Genomic DNA, 15,626 nt, shown 5'->3' with positions numbered 1-15,626 from the left:
CTAAAACTGGACCCTTGGCGAGTGGCTACAGTGTAGATACAGGAGGAAAAACGAGGCATTAGAAAATAGAGGGACAGAAAGGAGGAATAAAAAACAGTTGTTGGAGTGCACTGTCAGATGTTGGAGTGGGCAAGAATAAGGACTGGGAAATTTGGATTGGATAGGTAAGAGAACATTAGTGACTCTTTAGAATGTGGTTTTATTCAGAAGAGGTTAAAGAGCAAAAGGAGAAAATAAAAACAGCAAGCATAAACTTTTTTTCTTTCGTTTCTTTCCAAAATGTGATGAAGAGAGAAAGGAACCAAGTCGGGATTACAAAGTATGGCTTTTTCAGTTTGGGTAAGCTTGTTACCATTTTTGGCCAGTATTTCTATGGAGACTCGTGTCTTGTGAGTCTCCTGTCTCTTTGGCTTTTCGTTCTCTTCTCCCCAGCTCTTTAATAGTAGAATGTCCTCTTCCTCACCTATGCTCAATCCCTTGGTGATTGTACTAGAAGTCTTCCATTTGCCCCTCTGGGTTCACTCTTCCTTGTCTACCTGCTTTTTTCCCCACAAGGCTGGCCTGCATGAATTATATCACCAAGCTTCTTTACCCTTTGCTTTTGTCGAGTTTGGCCCACGGAGAGTCCCAGCAGGACACTGGAGGGAAAGGAGGAAGAAAGTGAAATTGGAGCATCTGTCCCCTTGGCTCCAAACTGGCTGAACTGACCGGAGGTCGCTGCTTCTCTTGAGTCAGTCCCTACAGGGCTCCTCGGGGTCTGGTAACCGACCACTTCCTCTCCTGTTCCCTTTAGGCCTAGGTGTGTCAACAGGATTTCCTTACTTCTTTAACACTCCTCTCCCTGTCTGGAAGGCTTCTCCCAGACATCCATATGACTGGCTTCCCCACCTCCTAATTTAAGTCTTTGTTCAAGCGTCTTCTTCTTCTTCTTCTTTTTTTTTTTTTTATTTATTTGACAGACAGAGATCACAAGTAGGCAGAGAGGCAGAGACAAAGTGGTGGGGGAAGCAGGCTCCCCGCTGAGCAGAAAGCAGAGAGCACAGTCGATCCCAGGACCGTGGGATCATGACCTGAGCCAAAGGCAGAGGCTTTAACCCACTGAGCCACCCAGGCGCCCCTGTTCAAACGTCTTCTTAATAAGGCTTGCCCTAACCACCTTATTTAAAAATTTCAAATTGACCCCCTCCTTGTGGCACTACTGATCAACCTTCCCCTGTTTTTTTTTTTCGTAACATTTAACATCTTAAAACCTATTATATAATTTACTTATCTTTTAATTATGCAGTAAAATTGCCTTTTCCCCCTCTCTGTTGTTGTACAGTTCTGTGAGTTTTAACACATGTATAAATTATTGTGACCATCACCACAATCCTGATATAGGACAGTTCCATGCTGCAAAGAATGAACCACATCTTCCCCATTTCTAAACCTTGGCAACCACTGATCTGCTCTTAATCATATATTTTTGTCTTTTCGGTAGTGGGATCATGTAGCATGTAACCTTTCACCACTGGCTTATACTCAACATAATGCCTTTGAGATTCCACTGAGTTGCTCAGTGTGTCCACCCATTGAAGGAAATTTGGGTTGTTTCCAGTTTCACCACTTACAAATAGAAGTGCTAAAAACATTTGCATATAGGCTTTTATGTGACCATAAGTTTTGTTTCTCCAGAATATAATTTACTTACTAATTATACAATTATACTTATCTCTTTTTTTTTTTTTTGCATGATTTGTTCATGGATTTATTGTTCTAAGTTCCTAAAACAGTTCCTAGCACGTGCTAGGAGCTCAGTAAATTAGTGAATATGCTATGTTACTGTAAAATGGAAAGGTATGGGGCATGTGGGTGGCAGAGTCAGTTGGGCATCCTACTTGGTTTCCACTTGGGTTGTGATCTTGGGATCAAGCCCGGCTTCAGGCTCTGTGCTTGGTGCACAGTCTGCTTGAGACTCTCCTTCTGCTCCTCCCCTCCGAGGACGTGTGCTCTCTTTCTCTCTCAAATAAATAAATAAAACTAAAAAAAAAAAAAATGGAAAGGTTTAGTGAAACCATAATTACTCTGATTACATTCAGGGTTTACATTGACAAGCCCCAGACCCCAAATGACAGGTTACTTGATCTGAAAGAGACCTGTAAGTTGAGAATGTAAAAGGCTTTTTACTGAAAGTAGAGTAATTCCTCCCTAATGTTTCTGGTGGCCATCTAGCAGATTCCTGATTTGGAGAAGGAGCTTGGGATGAGATTGAGGAGAAACCTCTTGGGAGAATACTTTAACACTGATGTCACCATTACTCATTTGTGAGTGAAATGACAAGCCAGCTCTTCCACACTCAGGGTAGCCCAGAGACAAATTTGTTTGTAAAAGCTGGGGAAAATAATGACACCATTCTCCCCACATTGTCGGATCCATTAGTTTCACTTAAACTCATACTACAGGCCACCAGATTAGGTGAGAAAAAGGTAAGTGTTAGAGATAAAGACCAAAATAATGATTATATGAAAGGTTAATGTTTAGAAGGGAAGGGGATTGATTTACTGGAATACTTGTGTTTACAGCCATAAGTTATGTTTGCACTATGAAGTATCTATAAAAGGCACATAAAAAGGCCTTCAGCTCAAAAAATCTGATGCTACCTAATGCCCCAAACCAGGATCACAGGGTATCTCATTATAATACATGGACTTCCTATAAATCTGTTCATTAGAGCATGGAATTCAGTAAGAATCATTTGGATCTTGGATCCTATCCAGTGCATTATAGTTTTTGAAGGCTCAATAAGATTTCAGTTTAAGGTGGTTCCATGTTTAAAGTTTGAGCAAGGTTTCAGAATAAGTTTTCTTTATTTCTTCTTTCATTTCATTTTTTTGGGTTTTTTTTTATAAGTTTTACAGATCCATTAGAATTTCAAATGTACAGAGCTATATAAAGAAAAGGCAGTCCTACACCTACATATAAGCACTATTGATATTTTGATGAAAATCCTTCTAGACATCTTTCCAGGTGTGTGAACAGTACATGTATATGTTTTTGTCACTCCAATGAGAAGGGAGTGTAGTGCAAACATTGCACTACACCGCAAATATCAGTGTTTCATTAAACATTTTGGAAGATAATCTTCAACTATCAGGAAAAATGAAATAATTCTGAAATATATGGTGTGTTCTAAGGCAATCTGAATGCCTTGCAGGAGTGTAGAGTCTTTTTTAAATCCAGCCAGGTATCCAGGTGAGAGTACTGTGGTAACTGGAGAGGGCTAATTATAGGACTAAAACAGAACACTGTTAACTTTCTACCTCTCCCAAATCTCAGGTAAATTAGAAACAGATGTCTATTCACAATTCTTCAGTCATTATGAATGGCCAGTTAGAGTGGGGTGTGTCATTGTCATCAACTCAAGTGAAATCACTGCTCTTTCATAAGGCCATGAAATAGGCTGTGTATGTGTGTCTGTCTGAATTAAATATACGTGCAGTCATCAGTTCAGTGATGCTACGTGTGACAGAATGAACTTCTAAGTAGATCAGGAGTTTCCTTTTACACCACTATAATATTCAAGAGGAGTCATTTAGAATGCCTTTAATTTCCTCTGATTGGTAGCCTAATAGTCAGTGTACTGCCTTAAATGTTCAAAAAGCAAGTCTCTGCCATTGGCCATGACTAGAAACTTGGGAATTTCTGCTAAAGTTCTTGTGATCTAATCCTCTCTTGAAAGCACAGAACTAAAGCATTGAAATGCCTGAGTCAGCTGCTCAAGGGATATACTGGCTGCGCCCCCGCTTATTTTTCTAGGATGAAAAAATCTCCTTGGTGACTTCTGAGGCAGCTAGCTTTTACCTTCTCCACCTAGAAATACACATATTACCTTCTCCACAGTGAAAGTACACACACACACACACACACACACACACACAAACTATATCTAAATTCTGGCATTAGCACTTTTATATTTTTCTACAATTAAGCTTAATTTCAGCAGCTCTTAATAACTTACAAGAAAATAATTTCACCTAGTTTCTACTAATTGTGTTAAAATTTTTTTAACTCTTCTGTTTAGCTTAGGGAAGGAAAAGAAAGTCACATTGGACACCTGGCTGGCTCTTCAGAAGAGCATGAGACTCTTGATCTTGGGTTGTGAGTTCGAGCCCCATGTTCAGTGTAGAGATTACTTAAATTAATAAATAAAAACTTAAAGGCACGTACTGTTTTTCTGAAACTTTTACTTATTTAGTGTTACTTCCCTTTTATAGATGAGGACCTCAGAACAGTCAAGTAGAAAACACAGTTGGTATTTGAACCAGATCCATCTGAGTCCAAAGGACTGTCTGTAACCCATCATGCTGTAGAATGAGCCGCAGAATGCTAGGCTTAAAAAAACTATTATCAATATTATTAAGTAAAAGTGTGCCTGGGTGGCTCAGTGCATTAAGCCTCTGCCTTCGGCTCAGGTCATGATCTCAGGGTCCTGGGATCCAGGCCCGCATGGGGCTCTCTGCTCAGCAGGGAGCCTGCTTCCCCTCTCTGTCTCTACCTGCCTCTCCGCCTACTTGTGACCTCTCTCTCTGTCAAATAAATAAATAAAATCTTATAAAATATATTATTAAGTAAAAAAAGCAAGTTCAGTGCCGTACACATTATATATCACCATTGCATGAAGTGTATGTATGTGTATGTATGTACATGCATGTGTTTATTTTTACATATGTCTAGCATATCTAGCATATGTCTGGAAGACCATATAATGATTGCCTCCAGGGATGGGAATTGGACTGCTAGGAATCTAGGTGTTTTATTATAGAATCTTTTAGGGGCACCTGGGTGGCTTATTTGGTTAAACATGACCTAAGCTGAAATCAGGAGTCAGGCAATTAATTGATTGAGCCATCCAGGTACCCCAGCTTGTAAATCTTCCAATGCTGTAGAATATTAATACTATTATGATATTGGTAAGCACTGATAATGATCATATCTTTCTAGTTTTTCAACTCCCATGATACTACTCAAGTGACCCTCCCATGTTAGAATTTGAGAGGAAAGTAGAATACTGATATAATACATCATGATAGCAGAGGTAATGATGGCTATATTCTGCATTCGACTATTTACATTTTTAATGCCACTTGAAATTTTAATAATCTTCGGTTTATCTATTTTTTGAAACAAGAACACCTTGCCTCAAATGACAGCAGTTGCCAGTTATAACTGAGGTCAAAGAAGTGTTTTACGAGTCTTAAAATTGAACTTACAAAGAAAAAAGTTTGCCATCTACTAAAAGCTATATTTTAATTTGGGGCTGCCATTAATCAGTATACCTTATCTTGAATACACTTTATTTTTGCATTTGTTTTCAAATCTATAATGATCTGTTTATGTAGTTGTCTCCCTTATTAGACTGGGCAGGGTTCATGCTTCTTCATTTGTTACTATATTTTTAGTGGGCAGCCTAATTCCTGGCAGTTGGTAGGTAGCTAAAAATATTGCTTGAGCTGAATTGAATTGAACTAGAGATATTTAGCTTAGTTGGGAAAAAAGAAAGAGAAATAATCTCAGTTTTTAAATAACTGAAGTGTTCTCATGTGAAAGAGGTTAAGTTTTTTCTCTATGGTTTCAGTAGACTGTAAACCAGTGGGTGGAAGTTTTAAGAATTTTCTGAATGTTGAGTTGTCTAAAGCTACGTGGCCCAGTACCTCTCAGGAGGTACTGATTCTGTCACCAGGACATTCATTTGTGGCTGGTCAGCTATAGAAATAATTCAAGTATTTAATTGTTCATTTTTGTTTGTTTTTGGCAACTTGGGGATTTTTTTTTAAATTTTTATTTTTTATAGATTTTTTACTTATTTGAGAGAGAGAAAGCACAAGCAGGGGGAGGAGGAGAAGGAGAGGGAGAGGGAGAAGCAGACTTCCTACTGAGTACAGAACCCAATGCAGGGATCCATCCCAGGACCCTGAGATCATGACCTGAGCCCAAGTCAGATGCTTAACCAAATGAGCCACCCAGATGCCCCCATTTGTTTCTTTACTCATTACTTCAAACATGTATTGAGCACACACTGTCCTTAGGTGTTGGATACTAAAGCTGAATACATCATAATTCCTTCCCTCGAAGAACTCAGACCCATCAGGTAAATGGAAATATTAGCAAAGGGTTACAACACAGGGTGCTAAGAGGTTGTTACAGAGGTGTATTGGTAATACCCTGGAGAGTTGACAAGAAAGGTTGCTGAGGAGGTGACTCTGAAGTAGAATTGACCAGGCACATAGAGAGAGGAGTCCTGAACAGAAGGAAAAATACATGCAAAAGCTCAGAAGTTAAACTTTTAGAATACAGTAATGGCATTTCATTTGGATTATGTAGCCTTGAAATACCCTCCAATCCTAAAATTCTGTGTGCTGGCTCTTTAACTTAGCATCTTTTTTCACTTCCTGGCAGCTATCACATGTATGTGTGTATTTCCGTTGTCATTTTTCATAGGAAGCAAAATCAGTGACCTTCTTCTTTGATTTTTGTTTGTAGTTAAATTCATCCGAGAAGTAACACCATATATCAAGAAGCCATCATTAGTATCAGATCTACCATGGGAAGGTGCATCTCCTCAGTCACCAAGCTTTAGTGGCAGTGAGGACTCTGGTTCTCCAAAACATCAGAACAGCACCAAGGACAGGAAGGTCATCCCTCTCAAAATGTGCTTTGCTGCTAGAAACCTAAGCATGCCGGATCTGGAAAACAGGTGAGCTGTACCTAAGGAGAATATCATACTTAAGGCTTTACAAACTTAAGGGTATGTTGTAAAATTACTTATGCATATTTTTAATAATATGACTGTTGACTACGTCATTCAGAGGAAAATATCAGCCCGAGATGAGAAAATAATTTTGGGGGTTCCATATTTAAATTACTTCACACATATAGGCCCATGTACATGTATAGAAAATTATGGGACAAACATACAAGAAACTTAATGGTGGTTACTTCCAGCGAGTGAAATAAGATTAGAAGGTAGAAGGAGAGAATGGGCTTCTGCTCTTCATTCTATACTTTCCTGGAGTGTTAGTACTTTTCTCACTAAGAAATTTCTTTATAATTTTAAAAACCTTATTAAAGAAATCTTAAATGTCCCCTCAGATGGAAACTCCTTATATTGTATTTAACATGGAGTCAGATGTTTAATTATAGATATGGCTGTATCAACTAGCAATGTGACCCAGCAAGTTGGCGTCTCTTGACTTGACTTTTCTTATCTGTAAAAAGAGAGAGTTGGATTAAATAATTTCTTATGTACCTTGTAGTTCTTTTTTTTTTTTTTTAAGATTTTATTTATTTATTTGACAGAGAGAGAGATCACAAGTAGGCAGAGAGGCAGGCAGAAAGAAAGGGGAAAGCAGGCCCCCCGCCGAGCAGAGAGCCCGATTCGGGGCTCGATCCCAGGACCCCGAGACCATGACCTGAGCCGAAGGTGGAGGCCCAACCCTCTGAGCCACCCAGGTGCCCCTGTCCCTTGTAGTTCTGTAGCCAGTCAGGTTCTATGACTTTGTCTTCAGTGATTCCATGAACAGGTACTGGTAAACCTAGTGTTAGATTAGAGATGAGGGGGAAAAAAGGAGAGAGATGAACTTATCCAAAGACAAAGACAAGGACCAGACTTTTTATAATGTACTTTCACTTTCATGGTGTCTCCTGATCTGAATGCACAGCGAGATGCCCAGTCAGGATGGATAGATCACAAGAAGACAGCAAGAAGTTGAGTGACTTTAGACATTTTAAAGATTTTTTATTTATTTGAGAGAGAGAGAATGTGAGAGCGCATGAGCAGGGTGAGGGGCAGAGCCACAGGCAGACACTTAACCAACTGAGCCGTCCAGGCACCCTGACATTGGGCATTGTAGGCCATAAAGACATTAAAGATCTTGCTCTGTAATATGTTGTGTGGTACTAAAGAGTTGAGTTCTGCTGTTACCGAGACCTTCTCATGGAAATTAGACAATCCTGATTAGGGTGAGCTGCTGAAAAGAAGGCAAATACTTTCACCTCCATAAACCACTATATCCTCATCTGTTTTTAAAAAAGAAGGATAGGGACACCTATGGCTCAGTTGGTTAAGTGTCTGCCTTTGGCTTAGGTCATGGTCCCAGGGTCCTGGGATTGAGCCCGAGTTGGACTCCTTGCTCGACAGGGAGCTTCTCCCTGTCCTTCTACCATTTCCCCCTGCTTGTATCCTCTCACACACTGTCAAATGAATAAATAAAATCTTTTTTAAGAATTAAAAAGAAGGGGGCGCCTGGGTGGCTCAGTGGGTTAAGCCTCTGCCTTCGGCTCAGGTCATGATCTCAGGGTTCTGGGATTGAGCCCCGCATCGGGCTCTCTGCTCAGTGGGGAGCCTGCTTCCTCCTCTCTCTCTCTCTCTCTCTCTCTGCCTGCCTCTCTGCCTACTTGTGATCTCTGTCGGTCAAATAAATAAATAAAATCTTTTAAAAAAAGAATTAAAAAGAAGGATAATAATGCTTAATTCAGTATGCAGATTAAATGAGACAATACATATGAAGTCCTTTGCACAGAGCCAGGCACATAGTAGGTTCTTAAGAAAGAGCAATTTAGGGCACCTGGGTGGCTCAGTTGGTTGAGCGACAGCCTTTGGCTTGGATCATGATCCCGGAGTCCTGGGATTGAGTCCCGCATCAGGCTCCCAGCTCCATTGGTAGTCTGCTTCTCCCTTTGACCTTCTCCCCTCTCATGCTCTCTCTCACTGTCTCTCTCTCAAATAAATAAAATTTAAAAAAAAAAAAAAAAGAGGAGCTTAAAGAAGTCTTAATTGCCAACTATATACACATTTTGAAAATTATATTCTGTATATTTGTATTGTTTTTATTTGCTTTCTTTTAAAAGTTTAAGATATTATAGAAATTATTTCAAGTTACATATAGATTTATTTGTGAAAGATTGTGTTCATGTTAAATCATATCTAAATACAACACAGCTTGGTCTTTAAAGAATTGCTCTATTTTTTCATGAAGTAAGAATTTAATTTGTAAAGTAAGTAGTCACCTTTGCCTCTTGAATCAAAATTAATTTTTTTCTTCAAATGAGATACATTTATGTAGAGCCTTTGGTTAATCATAGACTTAAAAAAATTAGTAGGGGCCACAAAGAAAGAACTAGACTAGAGAAACAATGTGATAAAGAACAAACAACAACTAAATTTGCCAACTGGTTGTCAGACTGAGGAATATTTTCAGGCTAAGTCTCTTCATTGTAAATAATTTCTGAGAATGAGAATAGATATCTCTTATCTTAGTCTATTGTGGCTGCTATAACAAAATACCATAGACTGGGTGGCTTCTGAACAAACAGAATGTTATTTTGCATAGTTCTGGTAGAGGATAGGAAGTCTAAGATAAGATGCTGGCAGAATCAGTATCTGGTGAGGGTTGGCTTCCTGATTCATAGATGGCTGTCTTCTTGCTGTGTCCTTACATGGCAGAAGAGTCTAGAGAGCTCTCTTTTATAAGAGCACTTCTCTCAGTAAGGAGGTCCCTGCCCTCATGATCTTATCACCTCCCAAAGACCCCATCTCCTAATATCACAGTGAGAGTTGGGCTTTTAACACGTGTAGTACTGCTGATATAGCTGGGTATTAGAGAAAAAGGCAAAGTATTATAAAGCTTGTACAGGACTCGGGTATGGGAGTGGAGGGTTTAAAGGAGGAAGGTGACGGTGGCTCAGTGGGTTAAAGCCTCTGCCTTCGGCTCAGGTCATAATCCCGGGGTCCTGGGATCGAGCCCCTTATCGGGCTCTCTGCTCAGCGGGGAGCCTGTTTCCTCCTCTCTCTCTCTCTCTCTCTACCTGCCTCTCTGCCTACTTGTGATCTCTATCTGTCAAATAAATAAATAAATAATCTTTAAAAAAATCATTAAAAAAAAAATAAAGGAGGAAGGTGATATGACTGTATTATTGAAGATTGTGCTACTTTATCTTCTACTTAGACATCTTTTAGAACTCAGTCACCTTGGCCTTCATTAAAATTTGGGGCTGCATTTTCTGTAGCATTCATGCTAAATGCTAGAGACATCTGGTGCATGATCACATTTGAAATAGGTCTTCAGAACCAATTGGAGAGGGCAGTTTAGGCTACTAGAATCGTATCACACCTTGCTCTTCAGTATGACGGCCAGTCTCCTGAGACATGGTGTACTATACAAGAAGTTTTAGAAGATTGAGACTATTGCAGATTCTTAGTCTTAATACTGGAAAGTAATTTGTTTCTCATGTTACTTGAATTACTAAAATTTGTAGATAATTTGCTTTTTATAAAATATAAATTGGAAGAGGTTCAAGGTTATTTCTTTATCACTCTTACTTACTTGCATTCCATTGTGCTTTCTGGAGAAAAAGAGAAGCAGTGGAATTACCAGCACCTGGCAAAATTGTGCATAACTTCAGTTATGTCCACAGGAATGTGAACATCTATCCTATATGTCTTAACAGAAAAAATGTTCAGAACCCATTAGCTAATTAGATAGAAGTTAGGATGATGGGCTTTGTAACTCTGGCCAAGTTATTTGTTTTCTGTAAGTCTTGGTTTCCTGCTGTATAAAATGAAAGCTTATGTGCAGATTAAATAAGAAGATGATTATAAAATTGGCACAGTAAGCTTTTAGTATACTATTATTATAGGTGCCATTTGTGTCCTATGACCTTAAATAAGTCCCTTAATTTTTCTGTCCTGTTTTCTCTGTCTATAAAATGGACATAATAGTGCTTGCTCAACTAGAGTCTTTTAGAACTACTTCAAGGATAAATAAGATAACATCTATAAAATCACTTGGAACGCTTTGATCCTTAAATTTATCTCAACTCTTTCTCAGGAAGATGTCATGACAAGTAACACAGCTGCAATATTTAAAGCCATGGGAAAAAACAGTCCATCGTAGGAACAGTAAAAATAAGTTTTGTTAGGACATCTGTGAGCAAAACATTTATCAAGTTGCAGTTTTATGTAACCATATTTCTATTTGAAAATTTTAATCTTCAACATAGGCTCTGGTAAAACCCAGAGCAAGAAATAAGCCTAGATGTTTCCTACTGTGAAAAATACTTTGTTCTTTAAGCCCTTGGTAGGCATAGTTTCCCAACATTCTTTACTTTTTTCCTAATATTTTACTGTGTATAATCTTTCAACATAAAGCAGGGTCAAAGAATTCTATGTTCAATACTCTTTTCCCACCACCTAGATTCTACCATTAATATTTTACTATACTTGCTTTAGCACAGATGACCCATCGATCCAACTGTTAATCCATTTTAACTTTCCTTGATACTTTTCAAAGTGAATTGTAAATTCACTTTCTAAATACTTAAGCATAATTTCTAAATACTTAAGCATGCATAAAAGTAAGTAAAGTTCAGTGTTTCATTTTGTTTTTTTTTTCTTTTGAGAAAATACTTACATATAATAAAATGCACAAATCATAAAATTGGACAAATGCATACAATTATGTAACCCGAGCCTATCCAGGCGTAGTATATTACCTTCACCTTGGTAAGTTTTCTTGTGTCCTTTCTCACTCAGTTCCTTCTACCATCTTCAAAGGCTACTACTGTTCTGACTTTCTACTATAGATTAGTTTTAACTATTCTGAAATTTTGTATAAATGCAATCATATGTACTCTTTTGTGGTAGAATTCTTTTACTCAGCGTGAGGTTTTTGAGATTCTATCTTGTTTCATATATTTATTGCTGAACGATGTCGTGTTATCTGAATAGATCACTGTTCCGTTATCTGTTTTCCCGTTGATGGGAGCTACTTCCAGTTTAGAGTTAATGAAGTTACTATGAATATTTTTGTACAACCCTTTGTAGGCTTACATTTTCATTTTTCTTCGGTAAATTCCTAAGTGTAGAATTGCTGGGTCAAATAGTTTAGTTTTCTGGGGTGCCTGGCTAAAAACTAAAGCTCTTAGTTTTAGCCCAGGTCATGATCTCAGGGTCATGCAATTGAGCCCCTTGTCAGGCTCCGTGCTCAACAGGAATCTACTGGAGAGTCTCTCTTTCCATCTCCCCCCACACTGACTCTCTCTCAAATAAATAAATCTTTTAAAAAAAAGTTTAGCTTTCTAAATGTTAGTCTTTTTTCCAAAGTGATTGTGCCATTTAAATGAATACTGTTACTAATAAATTAAATATACCAGCAGTATATGAGAGATTGCGTTGTTCTGCATCCTCACCAACATTGGTGCTATCAGTTTTTTAATACTAACTATTCCAATGGTGTGTAGTAGAATTTCTTTGTGAATCATCCTTCATCTCAATATAAAGGTTTCACTTTCTAAACCAAAATTTACTTGACATGAGAGGGAAACATCTTTTTTTCTGTTTTACTACTTTGGTTTAGTTTCAGTGTCTGGAGCTGAAAAAAAGTGCTGACCATCAGTATGAGTAAGTAAGGAGGAGGAAGAAGTTTGTTCTCTTCCTCCAGCTTGAGGTCTCAAGACCTCACTAGGACTTCTGCTAGTTCTAAACAGTTCATTGTGGGAAGTGGAAGCTAAGTAAATAATGCTGAAGTCCAGGGAACATGAGTCCATTCCTTCCCGAACAGTACTGTGGGCAGTGTGTTTAGTAATAACAAGGTGTTCTTAAATGCTGCTTTCCAGAAATATTTGCTGTTAGCTTGAACTGGTTCAGGAAGTCTTAGTCGTCTTCACATTGGCTCTTTTCCATGTAAAAGGTAAATTTTGGCTTTATGGCATATAAAACAGTACGATTATTATTAAATTAAACATATAAGTTACGTCAAAGACTACTAAAAGGAGAAATAAGCAGGCTAGACTTACAGAATCCTATGTTCCAGTGTACCTAAACATTGATTTGATTCATCTGATCAAAATGTACTTGCATTTCTCAGGAAATCCTCAGTGGTTTGATTAGAGGCCAAAACTCTTCACACTGTAGCTGTCTCCTCCTCTCTCCTGTGAGCCCAAACAATTACTGGCAGACTGCCTTCAAATTTTTATTACCAGAGTTTTCCTTTTAAAATAGCAGTAGACCTTCTGAAATGCTTTGTCCCCTTTATCAAGGTTTTGGGGCTCCTTCTCCAAAGGCAAAGTCTTCTGGAGCCTAGAATCATCAGTCCTGTTTTGGAGTTTCTTTTCAGTTTCTTTTAAGTTAGTTTTCTATTTCACAGTCCTTCTTAAGAAACACTTAAATTTCTCGTTTCATGAAAAATTGGTGCTCCTGCCTTGTGAACTAATTTGCTGTCGGTTTTCATCTTTTTCCAGCTTAGTAGTCCCAGTATCTTATCCTGTTTAATCAGGTTTAGTTTCATTTTGTAACAGATTCACTTTCCATTCTTCTACTTATTGATAACTAGGATCCCTGACATCAGGATTTTCAGAGTTTAGACTGTGTCAACGGAGTCTGAGAGACTGTCCCAGGAACAGTATGAGGTGTAAAGGCTTTTTCAGAAGGTGGAACGTTTTGTGCCTAGGGAAGGATGAACAGATTCCTATCTTTAGTACTAAGTAGGTCAGTAGGAGGAGTGAAAAAAATTTCTCATCATGGTTTTGCCACTGAACTTTTTAGCATATGTTTAAAAGGATGTTAAGCTGGTTACAGTGCCAAAGCAGCCAGGTGGAAATAAATAGCCCAAACAACTAGCCTGATGGTGGGGACTGAAGTAGGGATATCACTGGCTCTTCTGCTCAGTTTAGTGGATGAGAGTGGGTATGAATCTTTTGCTGGGTTGAGGGTGGGGCAGTCACTGGCTGCAGGGTGTGGGGAATGCTGGAACAGACTTGCAGCCAGCTTCTTTATTTTAGCTCTGTGCTTTACTCCCACTCCCAGAGGTTAACTGGTGCCTCTAATTCCCCATCCTCTTCAGGATTCTACAACACAGATGTACTGGGATTTTACTCCCCACTTTTCTTAGGTCTGCTAAGTCATTTAACTCCTCCGTCTGCTTGCCACCTTCCCAAATTTTGTTGTAGTTGCTTTTCTCCTGTTCTCCATTGTAGAATTATGCTCTTTGATTCTCTATTGTGGAATTATGATCTTTGAAAGTCCTCTTTCAGGGCACCTGGCTGCTGGTTCAGTTGGTAGATCTTGATCTCGGGGTTGTAAGTCTGAGCACCACATTCCGGGTGGAAATTACTTAAAATCAAATCAGTCAAGGGACACCTGGGTGGCTCATTCAGTTAATCATCTATCTTTGCGTCAGGTCATGATCCCAGGGTCCTGGGATAGAGTCCCGCATCAGGCTCCTTGCTTAGCAGGGATCCTGCTTCTCCCTTTATCTGCTGCCCCCCGGCTTGTGCTCTCTCGCTCTCTCTGACAAATAAATAAATAAAATCATTTTAAAAAATCAAATCAGGGGCGCCTGGGTGGCTCAGTGGGCTAAAGCCTCTGCCTTCAGCTCAGGTCATGATCCCGGGGTCCTGGAATCAAGCCCCGCATCTGCATCCGGCTCTCTGCTCAGCAGGGAGCCTGCTTCCCCCTCTCTCTCTGCCTGCCTTTCTGCCTACTTGTGATGTCTGTCTGTCAAATAAATAAAATATTTTTAAAAAAATCAAATCAATCAACCAATCCCCTTTAAAGTTTGCTGATGACTTCTCAGATACAACAGCAAAAGCATGATATGTAAGAGAAAAAATTGATAAAAATAAAAGTTGAACTTCATGAAAATTACAAACTTCTGGTCTGTAAAAGACACTATATAATAGGGTCTCCAGGAAAACAACCAGTAGGAGAGATGGATAGATGAATGAATGGACGGATGGGTGGATGGATAGAGAGATAGATTATAGGAATGGGCATTGGCCATTATGAAGGCCAATCCCATGATCTGCTTTCTATAAACTGGAGAACCAGGAAAGCCAGTGGTATAATACAGCCTGCATTCCAAGGCCCAAGAACCAAGAGTGCTAGTACGCAAGAGTAACTCAAGCAAAGAGCAGGTTCACCCTTCTTCTACCAGTTAAAAGGTACCTTCTACCTTCTACATGTTATATTCATGCTCTGAGCAGATTGGATGATGCCCACTTGAATTGGCAAAGGACATTTTCTTTATTCAGTCTTTTGATAATGCTAATTTCTTCTAGAAAACCCCTCACAGACATACCCAGAAATACTGTTTTGCCAGGCATCTAGGCATCCTTTAGCCCACTTAAGTCGACACATAAAATTAACCATCACACACTGTTAAGACAATGAAAAGACAAAACACAGCTGGGAGAAAATCTTTGTAAAATACCAGGTAAAGGACTGGTATCCAAAATATACAAAGAATTCTTAAAACTCAACAATAACAAGCCAACCCAATTAAAAATGGGAAACAGATCTGAACAGCCACCTCAGCAAAGAAGAAATACAAATGGCAAATAAGAATATGAAAAGTGCTCAACATACATATCACTAGGGAATTGCAAATTAAAACAATGCAATACCACTATATGCATATTAGCGTGGCCAAAATCCAAAACACTGACAGCACCAAATGCTGGAGAGGAATGCAGAGCAACAGGAACTCTTGTTCATTGTTGGTGGGAATGAAGAATGGTACAGCATCTTTGGAAGACAACTTGGCAGTTTCTTACAAAGCTTAACATAGTCTTACCATATGACCTAGCACTGT

General features: G+C 38.9%; 1 protein-coding gene across 1 annotated transcript in view; it reads left to right on the top strand.

The window, feature by feature from the left end:
* The window catches only part of SNTB2 (syntrophin beta 2), a 103,197-nt gene that overhangs the window by 42,027 nt on the left and 45,544 nt on the right, over positions 1–15,626 (top strand). Inside the window, exon 2 of the mRNA XM_032854083.1 lies at positions 6,520–6,733. Within this exon, the coding sequence (XP_032709974.1) occupies positions 6,520–6,733 (214 nt within the window). The remainder of the gene's footprint in view (positions 1–6,519; positions 6,734–15,626) is intronic.

Source organism: Lontra canadensis, unplaced genomic scaffold (genome assembly GCF_010015895.1).
Source record: "Lontra canadensis isolate GAN:19392208 unplaced genomic scaffold, GSC_riverotter_1.0 scaffold8, whole genome shotgun sequence".
NCBI lineage: Eukaryota > Metazoa > Chordata > Mammalia > Carnivora > Mustelidae > Lontra > Lontra canadensis.
The sequence above is the reverse complement of the archived record's forward strand: the minus strand, read 5'-3'. Positions and strand labels throughout refer to the sequence as shown.